The sequence below is a fragment of the Microcaecilia unicolor genome, chromosome 5 (assembly GCF_901765095.1).
Source record: "Microcaecilia unicolor chromosome 5, aMicUni1.1, whole genome shotgun sequence".
Taxonomy (NCBI): Eukaryota; Metazoa; Chordata; class Amphibia; order Gymnophiona; family Siphonopidae; genus Microcaecilia; species Microcaecilia unicolor.
In genome coordinates this window covers 319,896,048-319,914,866 of record NC_044035.1, presented here as the reverse complement: position 1 = coordinate 319,914,866, position 18,819 = coordinate 319,896,048, and the positions used below count along the sequence as shown (strand labels likewise).

Below are 18,819 nucleotides of genomic sequence, written 5' to 3'. Positions count from 1 at the left end.
CACTGCTAACTTTGTTTGGCTCCATTCTTTCCATACAGAATTCCTTTGTTTATCCCACGTGTTTTTGAATTCCATTACCGTTTTCATTTTCACCATCCTCTCCATGAAAAAGCGCTTCTTGAAGTTATTCCTAAGTCAGCCCCCCCTGCAATCTCAATTCATGTCCTCTAGTTCTACCGCCCTCCCTTCTCTGGAAAAGGTTTGTTTGTATATTAATACTTTTCAAATATTTGATATCTGTATCATATCAACATTGTCTCTCCTTTTCTCCAGGGTATACATCTTCAGGTCATCGAGTCTCTCCTCATATGTCTTGTGGTGCAAACAGCATACCATGTTTGTCGCTTTTCTCTGATCCGCTTCAAGTCTTTCTTACATCCTTAGTAAGATATGCCCTCCAAAAGTGAGCACAATTTGACCTCACCAATGACTTGTAGAGGGCCATCAACACCAATTTTCTTCTACTGGTTACACCCCCCCCCTCTGCAGCCCTGTGTCCTTCTGGCTGTTGCCACCACCTTGTCACACTGTTTTGTCACCTTGAGATCATCAGACACCATCATTCCAAAGTCCCTTTCCTGAACTGTGCTTAGCAATCTCTCACTTCCTATCTTGTGCCTCTCCTTTGGATTGCTGCACTTCTTCGCATTAAATTTTAACTGCCAGACCTTTGACCATGACCATTCTTCTAATTTTTGGAGATCTCTTCTCATGGTTTGTACTCCCTCTGGGGTATCTACTCTGTTGACAATCTTCATGTAATCGGCAAAAAGGCAAACTTTTCCTTCTAATCTTTCAGCAATTTCTCTCACAAAAATACTAAAATGGAATTGGCCACAGTAACGACTCCTGAGGCATTCCACTACTCACCTTCCTTTACTCTGAGCGAATTCCATTTACCATCAACCCTCTGCTACCTGATGGTCAATCAGTTTCCAATCCAGTTCTCCATTTTGGGTCCTAAGTTCAGTCCTCTCAGTTTATTCAGGAGTCTTCTGTGAGGATCCTTATCAAAGGCTTTGCTGAAATCCAAGTAGTTTACATCTAGCGAATATCCTTTATCCAGTTCTTCGGTCACCCAGTCAAAGAAATCAGTCATATTCATTTGGCAGGATTTTCCTTTGGTAAAACCATGTTGCCTCAGATCCTGCAACCTGTTGGATTCTAGAAAGGTCTCTCTCTTTTCCTTCAGCAACAATTCCATTATTTTTCCTACAAGCAACGTGAAGCTTACCGACCTGTAGTTTCCCCCTTCTTCCCGGTCTCTGCAGAAAGCGACAGCATGTACTTTTATGTGACAAAATGCTAAGTGTTTCTAGGGATGGGATATGCAAGTACTTTATAAAATATGCATTTAGTGTCAATATGCCAATTCGAACTGATGCATAATTACATTTGCCTGACTGGGTACAGATGTGCCTGCCTTCCTTAAAGTAATTTTATCAAAGCACAAAAGTGCATATGTTGTATAAAATAAGTACAACAAATACACCATGGCTGGATTCTATAAATGCTGTTCATAAACGGGTGCTGGAAAAGATCGGCTGTAAGTGTGATTCTATAAAGGGCGCATGTGTGTAATCAGTAAGTAAATATTAGCACCTACTTTACAGAATTACCTCATAAGAATGTAAGTATTGCCATACCTCATTCTAGGCTCCTTTTACAAAGCAGCATTACTGATTAGTGTCACACTGAATACAAAGAAGCCCATTTAATTCACAAGGCTTCTTCAAATTCAGTGCACGCTAATCAGTAGCGCCGCTTTGCAAAACAGCCCTGTGTGTTTTATGTAAAAAAAATTGTTTTTATATGGGTAGAGAATATGAAAGAATGTGTTTTCAAGAAGTATCTTACATATTCAGAAATAAGCTCTTAAGGGTGCAAGAATAAACCTGCAAATATAGTGTATTTGGTAGAGATTACATTACTCAAATAAACAAGCTAGAAAATTTATAAACCAGAAAATTTCAAATCAATATATTTATGTGCTTACCTGTATGGCTTATCCGAGTTATGGATTCTTCTGTGATTTCGTACGCCAACGTAAGTTGTACTTGTGTAGTCACAAACATCACATCTATACAGATTCTGAACTGAAGACTTATTCCCTGTGGAGTGAACATTAAGCACAGTTTACATTATAACTTTGGCATGCTTGTCATAACGCTTAAGAACCACCTTAATCAGATAAGTGAGATTTAAAAACTATGTATTTTTTAAGTGGGAGAGTTATCCTGTTGTTTTGACAATGGTCATTACATCAGGTCCTTTATTTAATTTACCGCACTGACTCTAATTATCGCCTGGGCTGTTATTAGAAACACTGGGTTTTCTGATTTCTAGGGTGGGCTATTACAGAGGCACCATTTCTCTCTTCCACCCTGCCCCCTGCAGTAACTGGCATTCCTCTCCTCCATCTTCTCCCCCCACCCCCACCCCCCCAATCACCAGATCTCTCTTCTTACCTCATCTCAAAGTTATGGTGCTGGGCCGATGTGGGGTGTTGAGCATTGCTGGGAGGGGAGGGGGTGATTATTGGGGGAATCTTGATTTGGTCTGAACACCAAATTTCCAGCGCTTTTTGGATTCTTAAGCAAGGGAGTGGGTGATTATTGGAGGTGAGTGTTTATTAAAGATAATATGGTATTTAAAATATTTATAATCTGACCATCCATATTTGATTGTGCACTGCACAGGACTATTAATAATAGCTGAAACTTACAGCAAAACAGATAGGTATAGGGCATGAAAAACCAACCAGGAGAAATTAGGCTTATTTTAATTTTCTTTCCTTTAGTTTTACTAGAACAGTCCAAAACCTGTGGGTTATGCCTGCCAACCAGCAGACTGAGACAGAGACCGATGACTTGTGAGTTGTGCCCTATAAGGACACTGTGCATGAAGCCACTTCATACTGAGTTTGCTTGACTTATCCACAGCAGCTGAATCTTGAAGCTCTGTGAATATGCTGACCACCAACTGAGTAGCACAAAGGCAGACGGTCTGCAAACTCCAAGGTGGAAGATAAAAAAAGCAGATCGTGTAAAAAGATAACTGAAGTTTATTTCAAACAATATACTGGTATAAAAATAGACAGCCCGACACAGGCCGTGTTTCGCCCAACTGGGCTGCTTCAGGGGCTATATAAGACTTCTTTATTACCAAATATAAGGCGCTCTTTGCTACCAGATATAAGGCGCATGTAAAATGTCCTATTAACCAGTGTATGAAGAATAGATCTGGTTTGAGAAAAAAACAGCTGAATCAGAGATGCCAAAAGCATGCCTTGCTAATATCGAATCAGTCTTACAGTCGCATATCTCCGAGGTAGCTTCAGCCATAGGATATTAGCAAGGCATGCTTTTGGCATCTCTGATTCAGCTGTTTTTTTCTCAAACCAGATCTATTCTTCATACACTGGTTAATAGGACATTTTACATGCGCCTTATATCTGGTAGCAAAGAGCGCCTTATATTTGGTAATAAAGAAGTCTTATATAGCCCCTGAAGCAGCCCAGTTGGGCGAAACACGGCCTGTGTCGGGCTGTCTATTTTTATACCAGTATATTGTTTGAAATAAACTTCATTTATCTTTTTACACGATCTGCTTTTTTTATCTTCCACCAACTGAGTAGTAAAGCTTTTAAGGTTCTCATATAAGCCTGAGCCTATGAGAGCAGGCCTACAGCTGCCGCCATGTACCCCAGGACTTGCTGTCATGTCCCCTACCTCAACGCAAGCGGCGTCCTCGGGCTGCGCGGGTCCCTCGACATGCACACTTGACTGGCACAGCCCTGAGCCATGTGTGTGTAGTTCTTCTCTGGCTGCAGGCTCATTGATTGCTTTGCTTCCATGCACCTGGGTCTGCTCTCTCTCTGCCTGGCTTCCCTTGCTTCTCTCCTATTGGTCTTCCGGTTCCTCCTTCCCTTGCTCTTGTCCTATGGCTGTGCTCCTTCTCCCTGCCGGTCCCTGCTGATGCCAGCACTTTATCAGCTGAGCTCTTCCTGGACTCCATGCTTCGGCTTCTACTTTGGTAGGTGTTACTTGCTCAGTAGTTTGCTTCTTCTCTACTTTGTCCCTCTTTGCTGACTTTGCCTGTACCTGGATTACTCTCTTGCCTGCTGCTTGCTATTGACTATACCTGTGCCTGGATTACTTTCTTGCCTGCTGCCTGCCTATTGACTTTACCTGTGCCTGGATTACTTTCTTGCCTGTTGCCTGCCTATTGACTTTACCTGTGCCTGGATTACTCTCTTGCCTGCTGCCTGCCTATTGACTTTACCTGTGCCTGGATTACTCTCTTGCCTGCTGCCTGCCTATTGACTTTACCTATGCCTGGACTACTCTCTTGCCTGCTGCCTGCCTACTGACTTTGCCTGTACCTGGATTACTCTCTTGACCTGCTGCCTGCCTGGCCGATACATTCACTACCCCGCTTCCAGCTCCATAAGTCCTGCAGGCCGCCCGCACCTAGGGGCTCAACCTCTGGGGAACAGTGGTCAGCGCAGGTGAAACCCGGGGTTGTCTGGCCACCAAGCAGAACCTGATCCGAGTACCGGGCTCAGAAGCGCTCTACTTGGTACAAGAACTCACAAGTCTGACACTTGCATATAGTCCCATGCTAGGACAGCTTTCTGCTCGAGCAATGCTCTGATCCAAGAATACAGTTTGGCCAACCGATGCTCTGGGAGAAAGACCATTCCTTATCTGGTGCTGAATCTTGCTAATACTCATGATCATGCGATTGCTCTTGCCAAAGGTTGACTATCCAACCCAAGGATCTTAGAAGCTGCAACATTGTGTCATTTCTCCCTCCTTTTGTGTACTGGCCCAAAATTAGTCAGTCATCAAAATAGGGATGAGCTTTGATCCCTTCTCAGCGAAAAGCACCATTACTACCACCATTACCTGGAAAACACCCTGCGCACTGTAGCCAATCTGAAGGGCATGGACCAAAATGGAAAATGCTTGCCTAGAATCGCAATTCGAAATATGTAGATAAGCCTCCTAGAGATCTAAGGATGTTAAATATTCTTCATCCTAAAGCACATAATATATAAAGGCACAGTTCATGTCTTTGAAATCTAACATAGGAAGAAATGTCCCCTTCCTTTGGGACCACAAAATAGCCCCAATCGAACCATAGTACTGGTTCCACACCTCCCAGGTTGAGGAGGTTGTGAAGTGAATTAATGACTGCTACCTTAGCTGATATATGGCAACACTAGAAAGGAGCCTGGAAGAGGGAGGGAAAATTCTAGTTTTTAACCATGCTTTTTGACATTCAAATTCCATTGGTCTCATGTGATTCAAGTCCATTCCTCTAGGAAAAGAGACAACATTCTAACTGTTCCCCTGAGAAACGGATCTGGAGGGCATCACTATGGCCCCTGGGAGGCTTCTGATGGACATGGCCCTTGAGATGTTCATCTCCTTGAAGGGAATACTGCTGCAGCTGAATCTAGTATGCCAAAAGACTCCTGACCTCCCTAGTCTGTATCTTCTGGCACTCTGGAACCTGACCGCAGACTTTGGCCATCCTCCAGCAATCTTTGTTGCATATGTTCCCCCAAGTCTCTCACAAACATTTCCAGGTATTCACCAAAAAGCAGTCTGCCTCTGAATGGAAGCTTGCTGAGACAGGTCTTTGAAGCTGTATCTGACACCGACTTACAGAACCACAAAAGCCTCCTTACAGAGATTTACTACAGTCAAACCTCTCACTGAAGCCCTAGTTTACCTTGTTGGGCTGACTGAATAGACTGTACGGGTCTTTATCTGCTGTCATCCACTATTTTACTATAGAGGGCATCAGCTACATATGCAAAACTCCACTCCAAATAGGAGGCGTCTGTGGATGCCTATACTTCTTCCCCTTTAGCTACTCTGGCCCTACTGGATCCACTGTAAGGAGGCTCTAGAAACACAAGTACTGAATCCTGTTACCTGGAGACTCGAAGCTGAAATATTAAATGATTGTTTAAGCAAGGTCTCCAATTTGCAATACTGTACATCCTTAATGTTTTTATTAGGATTTATTAACCTTTATGAACAGATTCACCCAAGGCAATGTACAGCAGGTCCAGTTTAAAATTAAAAACTTACAATTTTGTTAACAATAGTGCAGAGCATTTCTCTACCAGGACAATAGTCTTTCTGGTCACCAGAGTTACTAAGGCATCGACTTTAGACTATCTAAACTTCTCCTCAAAGGAGCAATGGATTCAAGCTTAGCGATGCCTGCTCTGATATCAAATAACTTAATGAACTGGAAATGCTTTGGATGACTTCCTAGTCCCCCCCCCTCCCCAAGAACTGGGTCTCCTAAACGATTCTACTGCACCAGTAGTACTAGACTGCTCAGTCTCCAAGATTTTGGCAATTACTACCGGCAATACCGGTTTAATGGTTCAGAATCAGCATGGGTTAATCCAAGGGAAGTCTTGCCTCACCATTTACTTAATTTGAAGGCGTGAATAAACATGTGGATAAAGATGAGTCTGTTGATGTAGTGTATCTAGATTTTCAGAAAGCTTTTGATAATGTTCCTCATGATTGACTCCTGAGAAAATTAGAGTCATGGGATATGAGGCAAGGTTCTGGTGTGGATTAGGGACTGGTTATTGGACAGAAAACAGAGGGTAGGGTTAAATGGTAATTTCTCTCAATGGAGGAGAATGAACAGTGGAATGCCGCAGGGATATGTATTGGGACTGGTGTTATTTAACATATTTATAAATGACATGGAAATTGGAAAGAGGAGTGAGGTGATTAAATTTGCAGATGACACAAAACTATTCTAGGTTGTTAAAACACGTGCAGACTGTGAAATATTGCAGGAAGACCTTAGGAAATTGGAAGACTGGGCATCCAAATGGCAGGTAAAATTTAATATGGACAAATGCAAGGTGATGCACATTGAAAAGAATAATCTTAATTGCTAGGGTCCACCTTGGGGTCCAGCACTCAAGAAAAAGATCTAGATGTTGTAGATAATACGCTGAAATCCTCTGCTCAGTGTGTGGAGGCGGACAAAAAAAGCAAACAGGATGCTAGGAATTATTAGGAAAGGGATGGAGAATAAGACAGAAAATCCTATAATGCTTTTATATCACTCCATGGTGCGATCACACCTTGAATACAGTGTTCAGCTCTGGTCGCCATAACTCAAAAAAGATAATAGTTAGAAAAGGTTCAAAGAAGAGCAATCAAAATGATAAAGGGCACAGAACTCCTCTCATATGAGGAAAGGCTAAAGAGGTTAGGGCTCTTAAAACTTGGAAAAAAAAAGAGATGGATGAGGGGAGATATGATTGAAATCTACAAAATCCTGAGTGGCGTAGAATGAGTAGAAGTGAATCGATTTTTTACTTGCTCCAAAAGTACAAAGACTAGGGGAAACTCAAGGACGTTACATGGAAATACTTTTAAAACAAATAGGAGGAAATTTTCTTTCATTCATTGAAAGTTAAGCTCTGGAACTCTTTGTCAGAGGATGTGGTAACAGCGGTTAGTATATCTGGGTTTAAAAAAGGTTTGGACAAATTCCTGGAGGAAGAATCCATAGTCTGCTATTGAGACAGACATGGGAAAGCAACTGCTTGCCCTGGGTTTGGTAGCATGGAATGTTGCTGCTAATTGGGATTCTGCCAGGTACTTGTGACCTGGCTTGGTCACTGTTTGGAAAACAGGATACTGGGCTAGATGGATCATTGGTCTGACCCAGTATGGCTACTCTTATATTCTTAGCTACTGTTGGATTATTCCTCTCTTCCAGAGGAAACTCTCCCTTTTCCAGCTGTTCTGGCATGGAACCGGCTCTCATTCTCAGAGATCCTCCCTGATCCAAAAAGAGGAATGGAAACTAGAGATTTGGGATTCCCAATTGTCTAGCACCTGCAAACAACTCCAATTAGACACAGTGGGTCTCTCTGCTGTTGCAGGAGCAGGGAGAGTTTTAAATTGCTGATACCCTTGAAAGTGCTTCAATAAAAATTAGTTATAAAGAAGTAAAACAAATTCAGGGTAAAACAGTCTCTGAAATGAGGGATCTCTCCCATCATATTCTCCATGAGCCCTGCTATGTTCAAAGGGACTCTCTTAAAAAAAAAACTATATCTGCAGTTTGAGCACTTAGTCCCAAAGAGAAATACCTTCTGGCATACACTTGTCTTCTACAGCATCACTTGAAGTTATTGGCTCATTACAAGTTATTGTTGACAAGTTATCCGGAAGACTGTGCTGATCTCGTTCATGATTTCTCAGCTGACTCTGAAAGATGTTGAATAAATTATTAATTCTGAGAATACACAGGTATTTGGAACAGAACATGTGCTTTGCTTATTAGGACTGAATACATAATGTATAACTATGATTTGGACATGGAGCTGCATCAAACAAAAAAGCATATAAATTAAAAAAACTAGGGCTGCATTCCGATTAAAAATTTCATTGCGATTAAAGGTATGTTATTTACTTATTTTCCTGCTGTTGTTCCTTGTGACTTTGGGCAAGTCATTTAACCCTCCCCACTGGCCAGAGTCATAAGGAAATGCAGTGGGGAAAGTAATATTTCTGTGTCAGAGGTGGAAATAGGACTGCATTTCTGAAGTAGGTTGTGAAAACTGTAAGGCTGTTTATAGCTATTCTGCATGCTGTTTTAGATTCTTTAATTTGTAATCTGTCAATTTGTATTTCTTATCTTTGCATTACTTTTTTATTCTTTACTTAGGGTTGCATTTTATTTGAAATCATGATTAATCGCATGATTAAAGGTATGTTATTTATTATTTCCCCACTGCAGCTCCTTATGACTCTGGTCAATAGGGAGGGTTAAAGTGACTTGCCCAGAGTCACAAGGAATTGCAGTAGGAAAATAACGTACCTTCAATCGTGCGATTATTCACGTTTACATATTTTAATCTAAGTGTAGCCCTAATATACCTTTAATCACGCGATTGTGATTACAAATTCAGGGGGTCTTTTAATAAGGCACGCCAGCATTTTTAGCAAGCACTAAAAATAGACGCATGCTAAACACTAGAGACAACAATGTATTCCTACAGGCGTCTCTAATGTTTAGCACATGCCTATTTTTAGCGCACTAAAAACGCTAGCGTGCCATAGTAAGGGACCCCTCAATCAAAATGCAGCCCTAACACACCTTTAACCGTGTGATTAATCGTGATTACAAATTTTAATCAAAATGCAGCCCTAAACAACAATAAAAAAGTAATGAAAAGATAAGAAATACAAACTGACAAATTATAAATTAAAGAATCTAAAACAGGATGCAGAATAGCTATAAACAGCCTTACAGTTTTCACAGCCTACTTCAGAAATGCAGTCCTATTTCCACCTCTGACAGAGAAATATTGGGGGTCTTTTATTAAAGCTTAGCTCGAGTTATCTGCAGCAGGGTCCATAGGAATAAAATGGGCCCTGCTGCATATAACTTGAACAAAACTTAGTAAAAGACCCCTATGTTGTAAACTGATTCTAATCTTGGACGCAATGGTTTAATCCTAATTTAATCACCCTCCTGGAAGCTGGAAATGTATACACGATCATTTATTAGAATTTTTACTTTGTCAATCTTCCTGTTTTCCTGCTTTGTTGTTTTTAAGTGATATTAATCTACTCCTTGAGGATAAGGCTGACCTTGATGTAACAGTTTTTATATACATCTTAGATGCTGGTTTAGTTCTTAATTCTTTTCAACCTACTCATGAGAAGGGTCACTTTTTAGATTTTTTGGCATCAACTCTGGATTCTTCTGCTTATCTTTCTCTCTCTGATGTTAGTTGAACCTCAGTGCCTTGGCTGGATCATTTTCTTTTCTGATTTTACACTTTTCACTGAACACTTATGTTGGTTGACCATGTCCTCATGTTGTATGTACAAGGAAAAGAATTGAGGCTGATTCTGGCAATTTGATTGTTCTTCACTTAGGTTTTGATTCTTCTGATCCACTGCAATCATATAACAATTGGCAAGAAGTGCTTTCTTCAACCAGGGATGATTTAGCTTCTTTAGTTAGAAAAACGATGGCATCAACTCATAATGGTATACACAGGATCTTGCGAGATTAAAAACTGTTTGTTGTCGCCTTGAACATTGCTGGTGTCGTTTACATGATTTATTGCGAGATATGAATGGAAAAAGGCTATGAAGTGCTATAAAGCAGCCGTTCATACAGCAAAAAAATCTTATTTTTCATCCTATATAGATGGTTCTTCATCTTCTAAACGGCTTTTTAGTACTTTTAGAAGTCTAGTACCCTGTTCTATGGCTGATTTTGATCATTTTGTTTTTCGTCAGCTTCATGTTTAGCTCTTTACATTTTAGCTAAAATAGTTAAGATTAAGGATCTTATACCCCCTGACTTACATGCTATTACTGATCTTCCCATTTCTGCTTCTTTGATTATCAAGCTGCTCCTGCAGATTGTGGAATAATTTCTCACTGGTTAGTAGAGATGAGATGAGATCATGTTTCTACCTAAACTCTCCATTTTATCTTGTTTATTGGATAGTTGCCCTTATCTTATAAAATCTCCATTGCCTTCAATTATTGATTGGCTTATAACTCTTTTGGATTCTTTACTGCAACTGGGGCATTACCCTCCTAGTTTAGGTGGAATTATTATTCTTCTTCTTAAAAAATCCAATTTAGATCCCCGTTTCCCTGCAAACGTCATGCCAGTTACTAGTATCTCTCTTTTGTTCAAATTTTCAAAAACAATTGTTTCAGGCCAATTAAGGTGAAATTAGGCTTTACCTGCTAATTTTCTTTCCTCTAGACCCTCCAGACCGGTCAAGACGCGTGGGTTATGCTCGCCTACCAGCAGAGGGAGACTGAGAACACTAACTTCAAACTATGTACATATAACCTGTGCCCATCCCACAAAAGCCAGTATACACTTAGCAAAGCAGAGAAACCCCCTGCAACAGTAACTCTGAATCTAGAACCCCCTGTGCCTGGAAAACCAATAGTCAACACCAACAGTGTGCTCAGACAGACGGAACGTCAAGCGCCCCGCTCTGTACAGTATTATGGGCGAAGAAACCTCTCCGGCCCACTGAAAGTAAAGGAATAGTCATAGCAGAACACGGCTCAAATACTTCTGATACTACCCATATCTCTGAAACTCAATAGGGCGGGCTCTTGACCGGTCTGGAGGGTCTAGAGGAAAGAAAATTAGCATGTAAGGCCTAATTTCACCTTCCTCAGTTACCCTCCAGACCGGTCAAGACGCGTGGGAAGTACCAAAGCAGTAGAAACTTAAGGGTGGGACCCTCGCAAAGCAGAAGACAGCACAGCCACTCCAAAACACGCATCCTCTTTTGCCTGAACATCAATCCTATAATGCTTCACAAAGGAATGAATGGACGACCATGCCACTCCCTTACAAATATCCTGCGGAGGAACAAAACTACTCTCCGCCCAGGAAGCAGCAACCCCCTGAGTTGAATGCGCCTTAAGTAGCGGGGGCACCGTACGCCGCTTCAACAAATAAGCCGAGGCAATAGCCTCCTTCAACCACCTAGCCAGAGTCCCCTTGGAGGCCACAGCCCCTTTCTTGGGGCCTCCAAACAAAACGAACAACCTATCCGAAGCCCGGAATTCTCTCGTTCTGCTCAAATAGGACCGAAAGGCGCGCCGAACATCCAACTTAGCCAACCGGCGCTGAGAGATATCTCCCGAACGATTCCCCCAACACCAGTAACGAAATCACTTGATTCACATGGTACGCCGAAACCACCTTAGGAACAAAAGAAGGAACCGTACGCAAAGTCACTTTCTCTTTCGCAAAGGAAAGAAAAGGCTCCCTACAAGACAAGGCCTGCAGCTCTGAAATTCTACGAGCGGAAGCAATGGCCACCAGAAAAACAGTCTTCAACGTAAGATCCTTACATGTGATGGACGCCAATGGTTCAAACGGAGGACCCACCAGAGTCTCCAAGACCAAATTCAAATCCCAAGGCGGAACCATCGGACGACGGGGCGGCCGAATCAACTTTACTGCCCTCAGGAACTGCCCTACGTCCGGAGAAGCTGCCAAGGAGACTCCTCGAATCTTACCTCTGAAACAAGACAAAGCGGAAACCTGCACCTTCAGGAAGAAAGCGAGAGCCCCCTGTCCAGACCATCCTGCAAAAACTCCAAAACCTCCATCACCGAAGCCCGCAAAGGGACAAAATTCCGTTCTTGACACCAACTCTCAAAGATGCGCCACACCCGCACATAAGCCAACGACGTGGACTTCTTACGCGACCGCAACATCGTATCAATTACCCTGGCTGAGAAACCCTTCTTTCTCAATCTGTGCCTTTCAAGAGCCAAGCCGTAAGCAAGAATGGAGAGGGGTCGGCCATCTCGATCGACCCCTGCAACCAGTCTCACCCGAGGCCCCGGGGAAACGGATCCTGCACTAGCAACGCATCAGATCTCCGTACCATGGCCGACGAGGCCAATTGGGCGCTATCAGAAATCACTAAGCCGGGATGACGACCGATCCGCTGCAACACGCGGCCCACCAGCGGCCACGGCGGAAACACATAGAGCAACTGCTGAGCCGGCCACGGCAGCACCAACGCGTCGAGACCCTCGGCTCGAGCATCTCTTCGACGACTGAAAAACCGAGCGACCTGAGCATTGTCGGCCGACGCCATGAGATCCAACACTGGCCGACCCCACTGCAACACTATCCGCTCGAACACGGAGGGATGGAGAGCCCACTCTCCGGGATCCAAGTGTGCCTGCTCAGATAATCCGCGTTCACATTGACCACTCCTGCTACGTGTCCTGCCGAAAGAGCCTGAAGATGAGCCTCTGCCCACCCCAGCAACTCCGCCGCCTCTACAGCTAATCCTGGGCTCTTCGTCCCCCCCTGCCGATTTACATAGGCGACAGCTGTGGCATTGTCGGAAAGAACTCTGACCGCCTTGCCCTCTAGCAGACTCTGGAAGGACCGAAGAGCCAACCGAATTGCTCAAGTCTCCAGGCAGTTGATGGACCACGACGCCTCTTCCGACGTCCAGCGCCCTTGGGCCACCTGCCCTAGACAATGCGCCCCCCAGCCTAACAGACTCGCATCCGTGGTCAGTACCACCCAATTCGGCACATCTAGCGGCATACCCCTCGCTAGATTCGGAGTGTGGAGACACCAACGGAGGCTGCGCCGAACAATCTCCGGCAGTGCTAGCCTCTCCTCCAAACACTGGGACTGAGGGGACCAACGAGACAACAACGCACCCTGCAACAGTCTCATGTGGGCCCTGGCCCAAGGTACTACCTCTATAGACGCAGCCATCAGACCTAACACCTGAAGATACTCCCGCGCCGCAGGCGCCCTCTGAGCTTGGAGCTGACGGATCTGAACCTGCAGTTTGGAAACGCGAGGAGCCGTCAAAAACACCCGGCCTCTCTTCGTGTCGAAACGGACTCCCAGATATTCTAGAGACTGTGACGGAACTAGGTGACTCTTGGCCAGATTGACAACCCAACCCAGCGACTGCAAAAAGGTCACCACCCAGGCGGTAGCCTCCTCGCTCTCCGACTGTGTTTTGGCTCGAATTAACCAGTCGTCGAGATACGGATGAACCAAAATGCCCTGCAACCGTAGAGCCGCTGCCACAACCACCATCACCTTGGAAAAAGTGCGAGGAGCTGTAGCCAGGCCGAACGGAGCGCACAAAACTGAAAGTGACTCCCTAACACCACAAAACGAAGAAAACGCTGGTGCGCCTCTAGGATGGGGATGTGTAAGTAAGCTTCTGTCAAATCCAATGAAGTCAGAAATTCCCCTTCCTGAACCGCTACAATGACAGAGCGCAACGTTTCCATCCGAAAGGAAGGAACCTTTAGAGCCGCATTGACCCTCTTGAGATCTAAAATGGGCTGAAAAGAATCCTCTTTCTTTGGAACCACAAAGTAAATGGAGTAACAACCGGTTCCTCGTTCTCCTGGCAGAACAGGCACCACAGCGTCTAAATCGACCAGACGCGACAGAGTGTCTCGCACTGCCCTTGCCTTGCGCCTTGAGTGACAGGGAGAGACGAGAAAGAAATCGGACAGAGGACCGTCGAACTCCAGCGCGTACCCGTCTCGCCCTATCTGCAGCACCCACTGGTCTGACGTGATTTGGGCCCACCTCTGGTAAAACAAGCGTAGACGAGCCCCCACACGCACCAGAGGCTGGACCCCCAAACCATCATTGCGACCCACGGGACGAGCCGGCCGCTCCCGAAGAGGCATCTCGCCCCCCCCCCCCGGCGGCCACCACGAAAGGACTGGGTTCTCTGAAAAAAACGACCCCTGGTCTCCCCGAGGACCTACCTGGCCGATACCGTCTAGCTTCCCGAAAACGGCCTCGCACCGCAGCCCCCCTAGAAGCCTTAGGCCGAAGCTCCGGAAGCTGAGGGATCTTAGCATCACCAAGACCCCTAACCAACTTATCCAATTCTTCTCCAAAAAGCAAAGCGCCCTTAAAGGGCAGCGAACACAACTTTGCCTTGGACGCGGCAGCTGCCAGCCAGCCCTGCAACCACAGGGCCCTTCGAGCCGCCACTGCGAGGGTCATGTTCTTCGCCGATGCACGCAATAAATCATACAGCGCATCTGCCAAGAAGGACGAACCCATCTCCAACTTTGCCAAATCCTGCACTAAGGCGGCTCTATCAACCTGCGGAGAATCTAGCAACCGCTCAGCCCAGCGGAAACATGCTCGAGCCACCAGACCTCCACAAACCGATGCTTGCAAAGCCAGCGCCAATAAATCAAAACTTCGCTTCAGAAATGTCTCCAATTTCCTGTCCTGAGAGTCCCGCAAGGCAGCCCCTCCATCCACAGGAATTGCAGTAGCCTTAGTCACCACCGTCACTATGGCATCCACGGTCGGAGGCTTTAAAGAATCTCTATCCTCCTGCGGAAGGGGATAGAGCTTAGCCATGGCCCGTGCCACTCTACACGGTGCCTCCGGCGAGAGCCATTCCTGCTTTACCATCTCTCTAAGGTCCGCATTCATAGGAAACGTACGAGAAACCGTTCTGATCCCCTTAACCAGCGGGTCCTGCTTTTCGGATGGAGCCGAATCTACTGCCGGATCAAATTTGAGCGTAGCAGACACTTGCTCAATAAGATCCGCCAACTCCTCCCTGTGAAAAATGCGGCCCACCGAAGGGTCCTCCCCAGGCACTGTCTCTCTATCTGGCCCAGACAAGGACCCCTCCTCCTCTTCCAGCGGACTAAAGTCACCCTCTGACTCCGGGGGAGAAAAACAGTCCAAGTCCTCGGCCCACTCAACACGTAGCCTCTTAGCGCTCGTGACCCCCGTCCCCAGACTAAGGGGATCCGTGCGCGACGGTCCCGCCTGCCAGGCCTGAAATAAGGACCAAACAAATTCTGGGGGGAAACCCATCCTTCCCGAAACGTCCCCTCCAGAAACACCAGCCACCGGGCTGCCCTGAGGTCCACCGACTATGTCCGGGATTCTCGGGGCCGAATCCAAGATGGCGGCGGTTCCCGCCAAAATCGGGACCGCCGCTGAACCGCTAGCCGGAGCCCCTGCAACCTCCTGCAAGGCCGGCGCGGGAAGCTCCGCCGCTAACACCGGTGGAGCGGAGGACTGGGCCTTCGGTTCCCCGCAGAAGCGGCAGGAACCGCCACTCGCATCGACCCCCTCGACGCGCGCAAAAACGGCAACGAAGCGGCTTCGCGACATCCTCTGTCCAAGGAAAGGAAAAAGGAACTCACCCAAAACAAGCCACTCACAGCTCACCTAGAATGGCTGACCAGCTCCGGCGCTCCGGAGTGCAGCTGCACAGCTCTCCACACCGTCTGGGTCTTTTAGTTGTCTTTTTTTTTTTTTTTTAACTTTATTGCAGCACAATTTGAGCCCTGCTGCTGCTATCAAATCCCTGGCACTCAAGGCTGCAATATAAGAACTGCAGCCGAGGCACAAAGCTGCCCAAACGGGAGAGCTATCTCGGGGGAGGGACCCGGCCACCCGGGTGTGACACCCCAGAGGGGACAATGGCAGGCCCCACCGGACCACCAAGCCCCAGCACACAGAGTTTTGGCCAGGCACAGGGATGCTCCACAGAAGAGATCAATAGACCAACCTAAAACTCTCAATTAATCCCTGACTCCTACCAGACCGGACAAGCTGCACAGGCTGCCTGTCTACCCTCTGCTGAGACTGAGAAAATGCTGGCTTTTGTGGGATGGGCACAGGTTATATGTACATAGTTTGAAGTTAGTGTTCTCAGTCTCCCTCTGCTGGTAGGCGAGCATAACCCACGCGTCTTGACCGGTCTGGAGGGTCGCTGAGGAACCCTCTTTTCTGGATAATCATGATGTTTAAGTCTATTGCAATTTGGCTTTAGAGCGCTCCATAGTACAGAATTAGCTCCATTAGCACTTGTGTCTGATGCTAGACTTCTTATGGCTAAAGGCAAAGCTCTTATTTTACTTCAATTTTACCTTACAGCTTCATTTGACACAGTAAACCATGATATTCTCCTTTTTAAACTGAATTCCATTGGTATTTCCAGTGTCTTTTTATGGTTTAAAGAGTTCTTATGTAATAGACACCAAGGTTAAAATGAAAGATGTCCTTTCGGATTCCTGGAAATCACTCTGTGGAGTTCCATAGGATTCTCCGCCGTCACCTATTCTATTAGGCAGCTGAAGCAGTTGTTGTTGCCCACTAACTTTAGGTCTGTACTACATTGTGTGATCACTCCCTTGTTTGATTACTGTAACACGTTGTGTCTTGGGTTAGCTCTAGGTAGGATCTGTCCTTTACAAATTGCTCAAAATAGTGCTGCTCGTTTGCTCACAGATACTTCTCACTTGGCTCAAATTATGCCTGTATTTATTTTGCTGCACTGCTTATCCATCCAGTGGAGAATCAGGTTTAAAATCCTGTGGCTTTAAGCAACGATGTGCTAGTTTCTGTGGCTAGGTCTATTAGCCTGCTCGTGCACTGCGTCCTTTGAACTTTTGCTTGATATTCCTTCCTTTCATCATGTTAGGCTGAGTACTGTTCGACTATTTCTTATACCCTTTAATTTAAGAGGTATGATTTTACTTCTTCAGTTCTGTAACATTTGAAGGCTTTCCTTTTTGCCCAGCTTTTACAGTGGTTTAAATTATATTATGTATGTTATGCTGTGATCCACTGAGAGTTGTAGGATTGGGCGGAATAGAAAATTTTTAAATAAATAAATAAATGTCTATATGACATTGATGGATTTTGGGTTTTCTTCATTCGGAGTAAAATTTTAGTCCTATGCAAATATGTTGTTGTTAAAGCTGATTAGTGAAGATCTGACTGATACTACATCTAAAGTCTCCTCCTGTATCTCTAAGATTAAATATTATAGTTCAATTCACGGTTATACATTGAACGCCGACAAGACCAAATTGCTTTTGGCTTGATTATAATGTTGAATTATGAACAATTTTTTGTTTCTAAAGTCTCTCTCTCTCATTTTTAGCCATCTCTCCTTTTTGTTCTTCATTCATATTTTTCTTTCCGTAAGAATTTTGGGGCCCTTTTACTAAGCCGCGGCAAAAAGTGGCCTGCGGCAGTGCAAGTGCATATTTTGGGCCAGTTTTTGCCTTGTCCTGGAAAAATGGTCTTTTTTTTTAAAGGGGCCAGAAAATGGATGTGTGGCAAAATTAAAACCAGCGCAAGCCCATTTTCAGCCTGAGACCTTACTGCTACCCATTGACTTAGTGGTAAGGTCTCAAGCGCTACCCGGGTGGTAGGCATGCAGCATGCTTCCACTGCCTTTTACCGCCAAGTAAGTGCCACGCGGTAGAAAATATTTTCTGCTTTGTGTTTTTGGCGCATGCCAAATTCAGTATTACTGCCTGGGGCATGCAGAAGCTGGGCGGTAATGCTGATTTGGCGCGTGCTGGATGCGCGTAGGCCCTTACGTGCCTTTGTAAAAGGGTCCCTTAAAGACTTTTCTTTTCAAAATTTTTTGGGCTAGTTTCTTTTCTCTTTATTCATTTCTACTGTTCACATTTAATTTACGGTTTAGTTACATGCTTTGAACCACTGTACTGGAAGCTGGCAGGATACAAGAACCTCATTGCATTACAAATAGCTGAGAATCTGTATGCATCAAATTTATGAACGCCAATGTCTGATGTGGAGCCACAATTAATGGAAAACGAAGACTTTTTAAGGAGCAGTTCTACAAGTGGGCAATCCCTGATGCTGTGTGGTGAAAGCCTATCCTATAATAGCATCTGGGCACTCGGATTTCATTACAGAATGCTAGCAATTACGCATCTGCAGTTATACCAGCCATAGAATTGGCATAAAAGTGGTTGTATTAATGTGGCAAGGGCATGTGTGACCTATAGTATTCTGTAAGTTGCATAACTGGCACTGCTCATGTCCCTCCCTTGCGAGCAGCCCTCTTGCATTTATGGTGCTCTGTTGCTACTTACGCGTGTTAAGTGTACACTTATCCCCAAAGTGCACATTTTCTGTACATTTACACACTCAAGTACACGTAAGCATGCCTGCCCAGTTATAGAATTGCTCTTTTACTGTACAGCACCCTAGGATACTGATTTACTCTTAACTATTATGTATTCATGCATTTCTTACATGGTATAAGTGCTTTGTACCTACACCAGTGGTTCCCAAACCTGTCCTAGGGGAACCCCCCAGCCAGTCAGATTTTCAGGGTATCCACAATGAATATTTAGGAAAGAGATTTGAATGCACCTCCTCCACTGCATGCAAATCTCTCACAAATAATCATTGTGGATATCCTGAAAACCTGACTGG

General features: G+C 44.9%; 1 protein-coding gene across 1 annotated transcript in view; it reads right to left on the bottom strand.

Moving 5' to 3' along the window:
* The window catches only part of ZNF507 (zinc finger protein 507), a 38,760-nt gene that overhangs the window by 7,622 nt on the left and 12,319 nt on the right, over positions 1-18,819 (bottom strand). Inside the window, 2 exon segments of the mRNA XM_030202552.1 lie at positions 1,997-2,111; positions 8,156-8,273. Of these exon segments, the coding sequence (XP_030058412.1) occupies positions 1,997-2,111; positions 8,156-8,273 (233 nt within the window).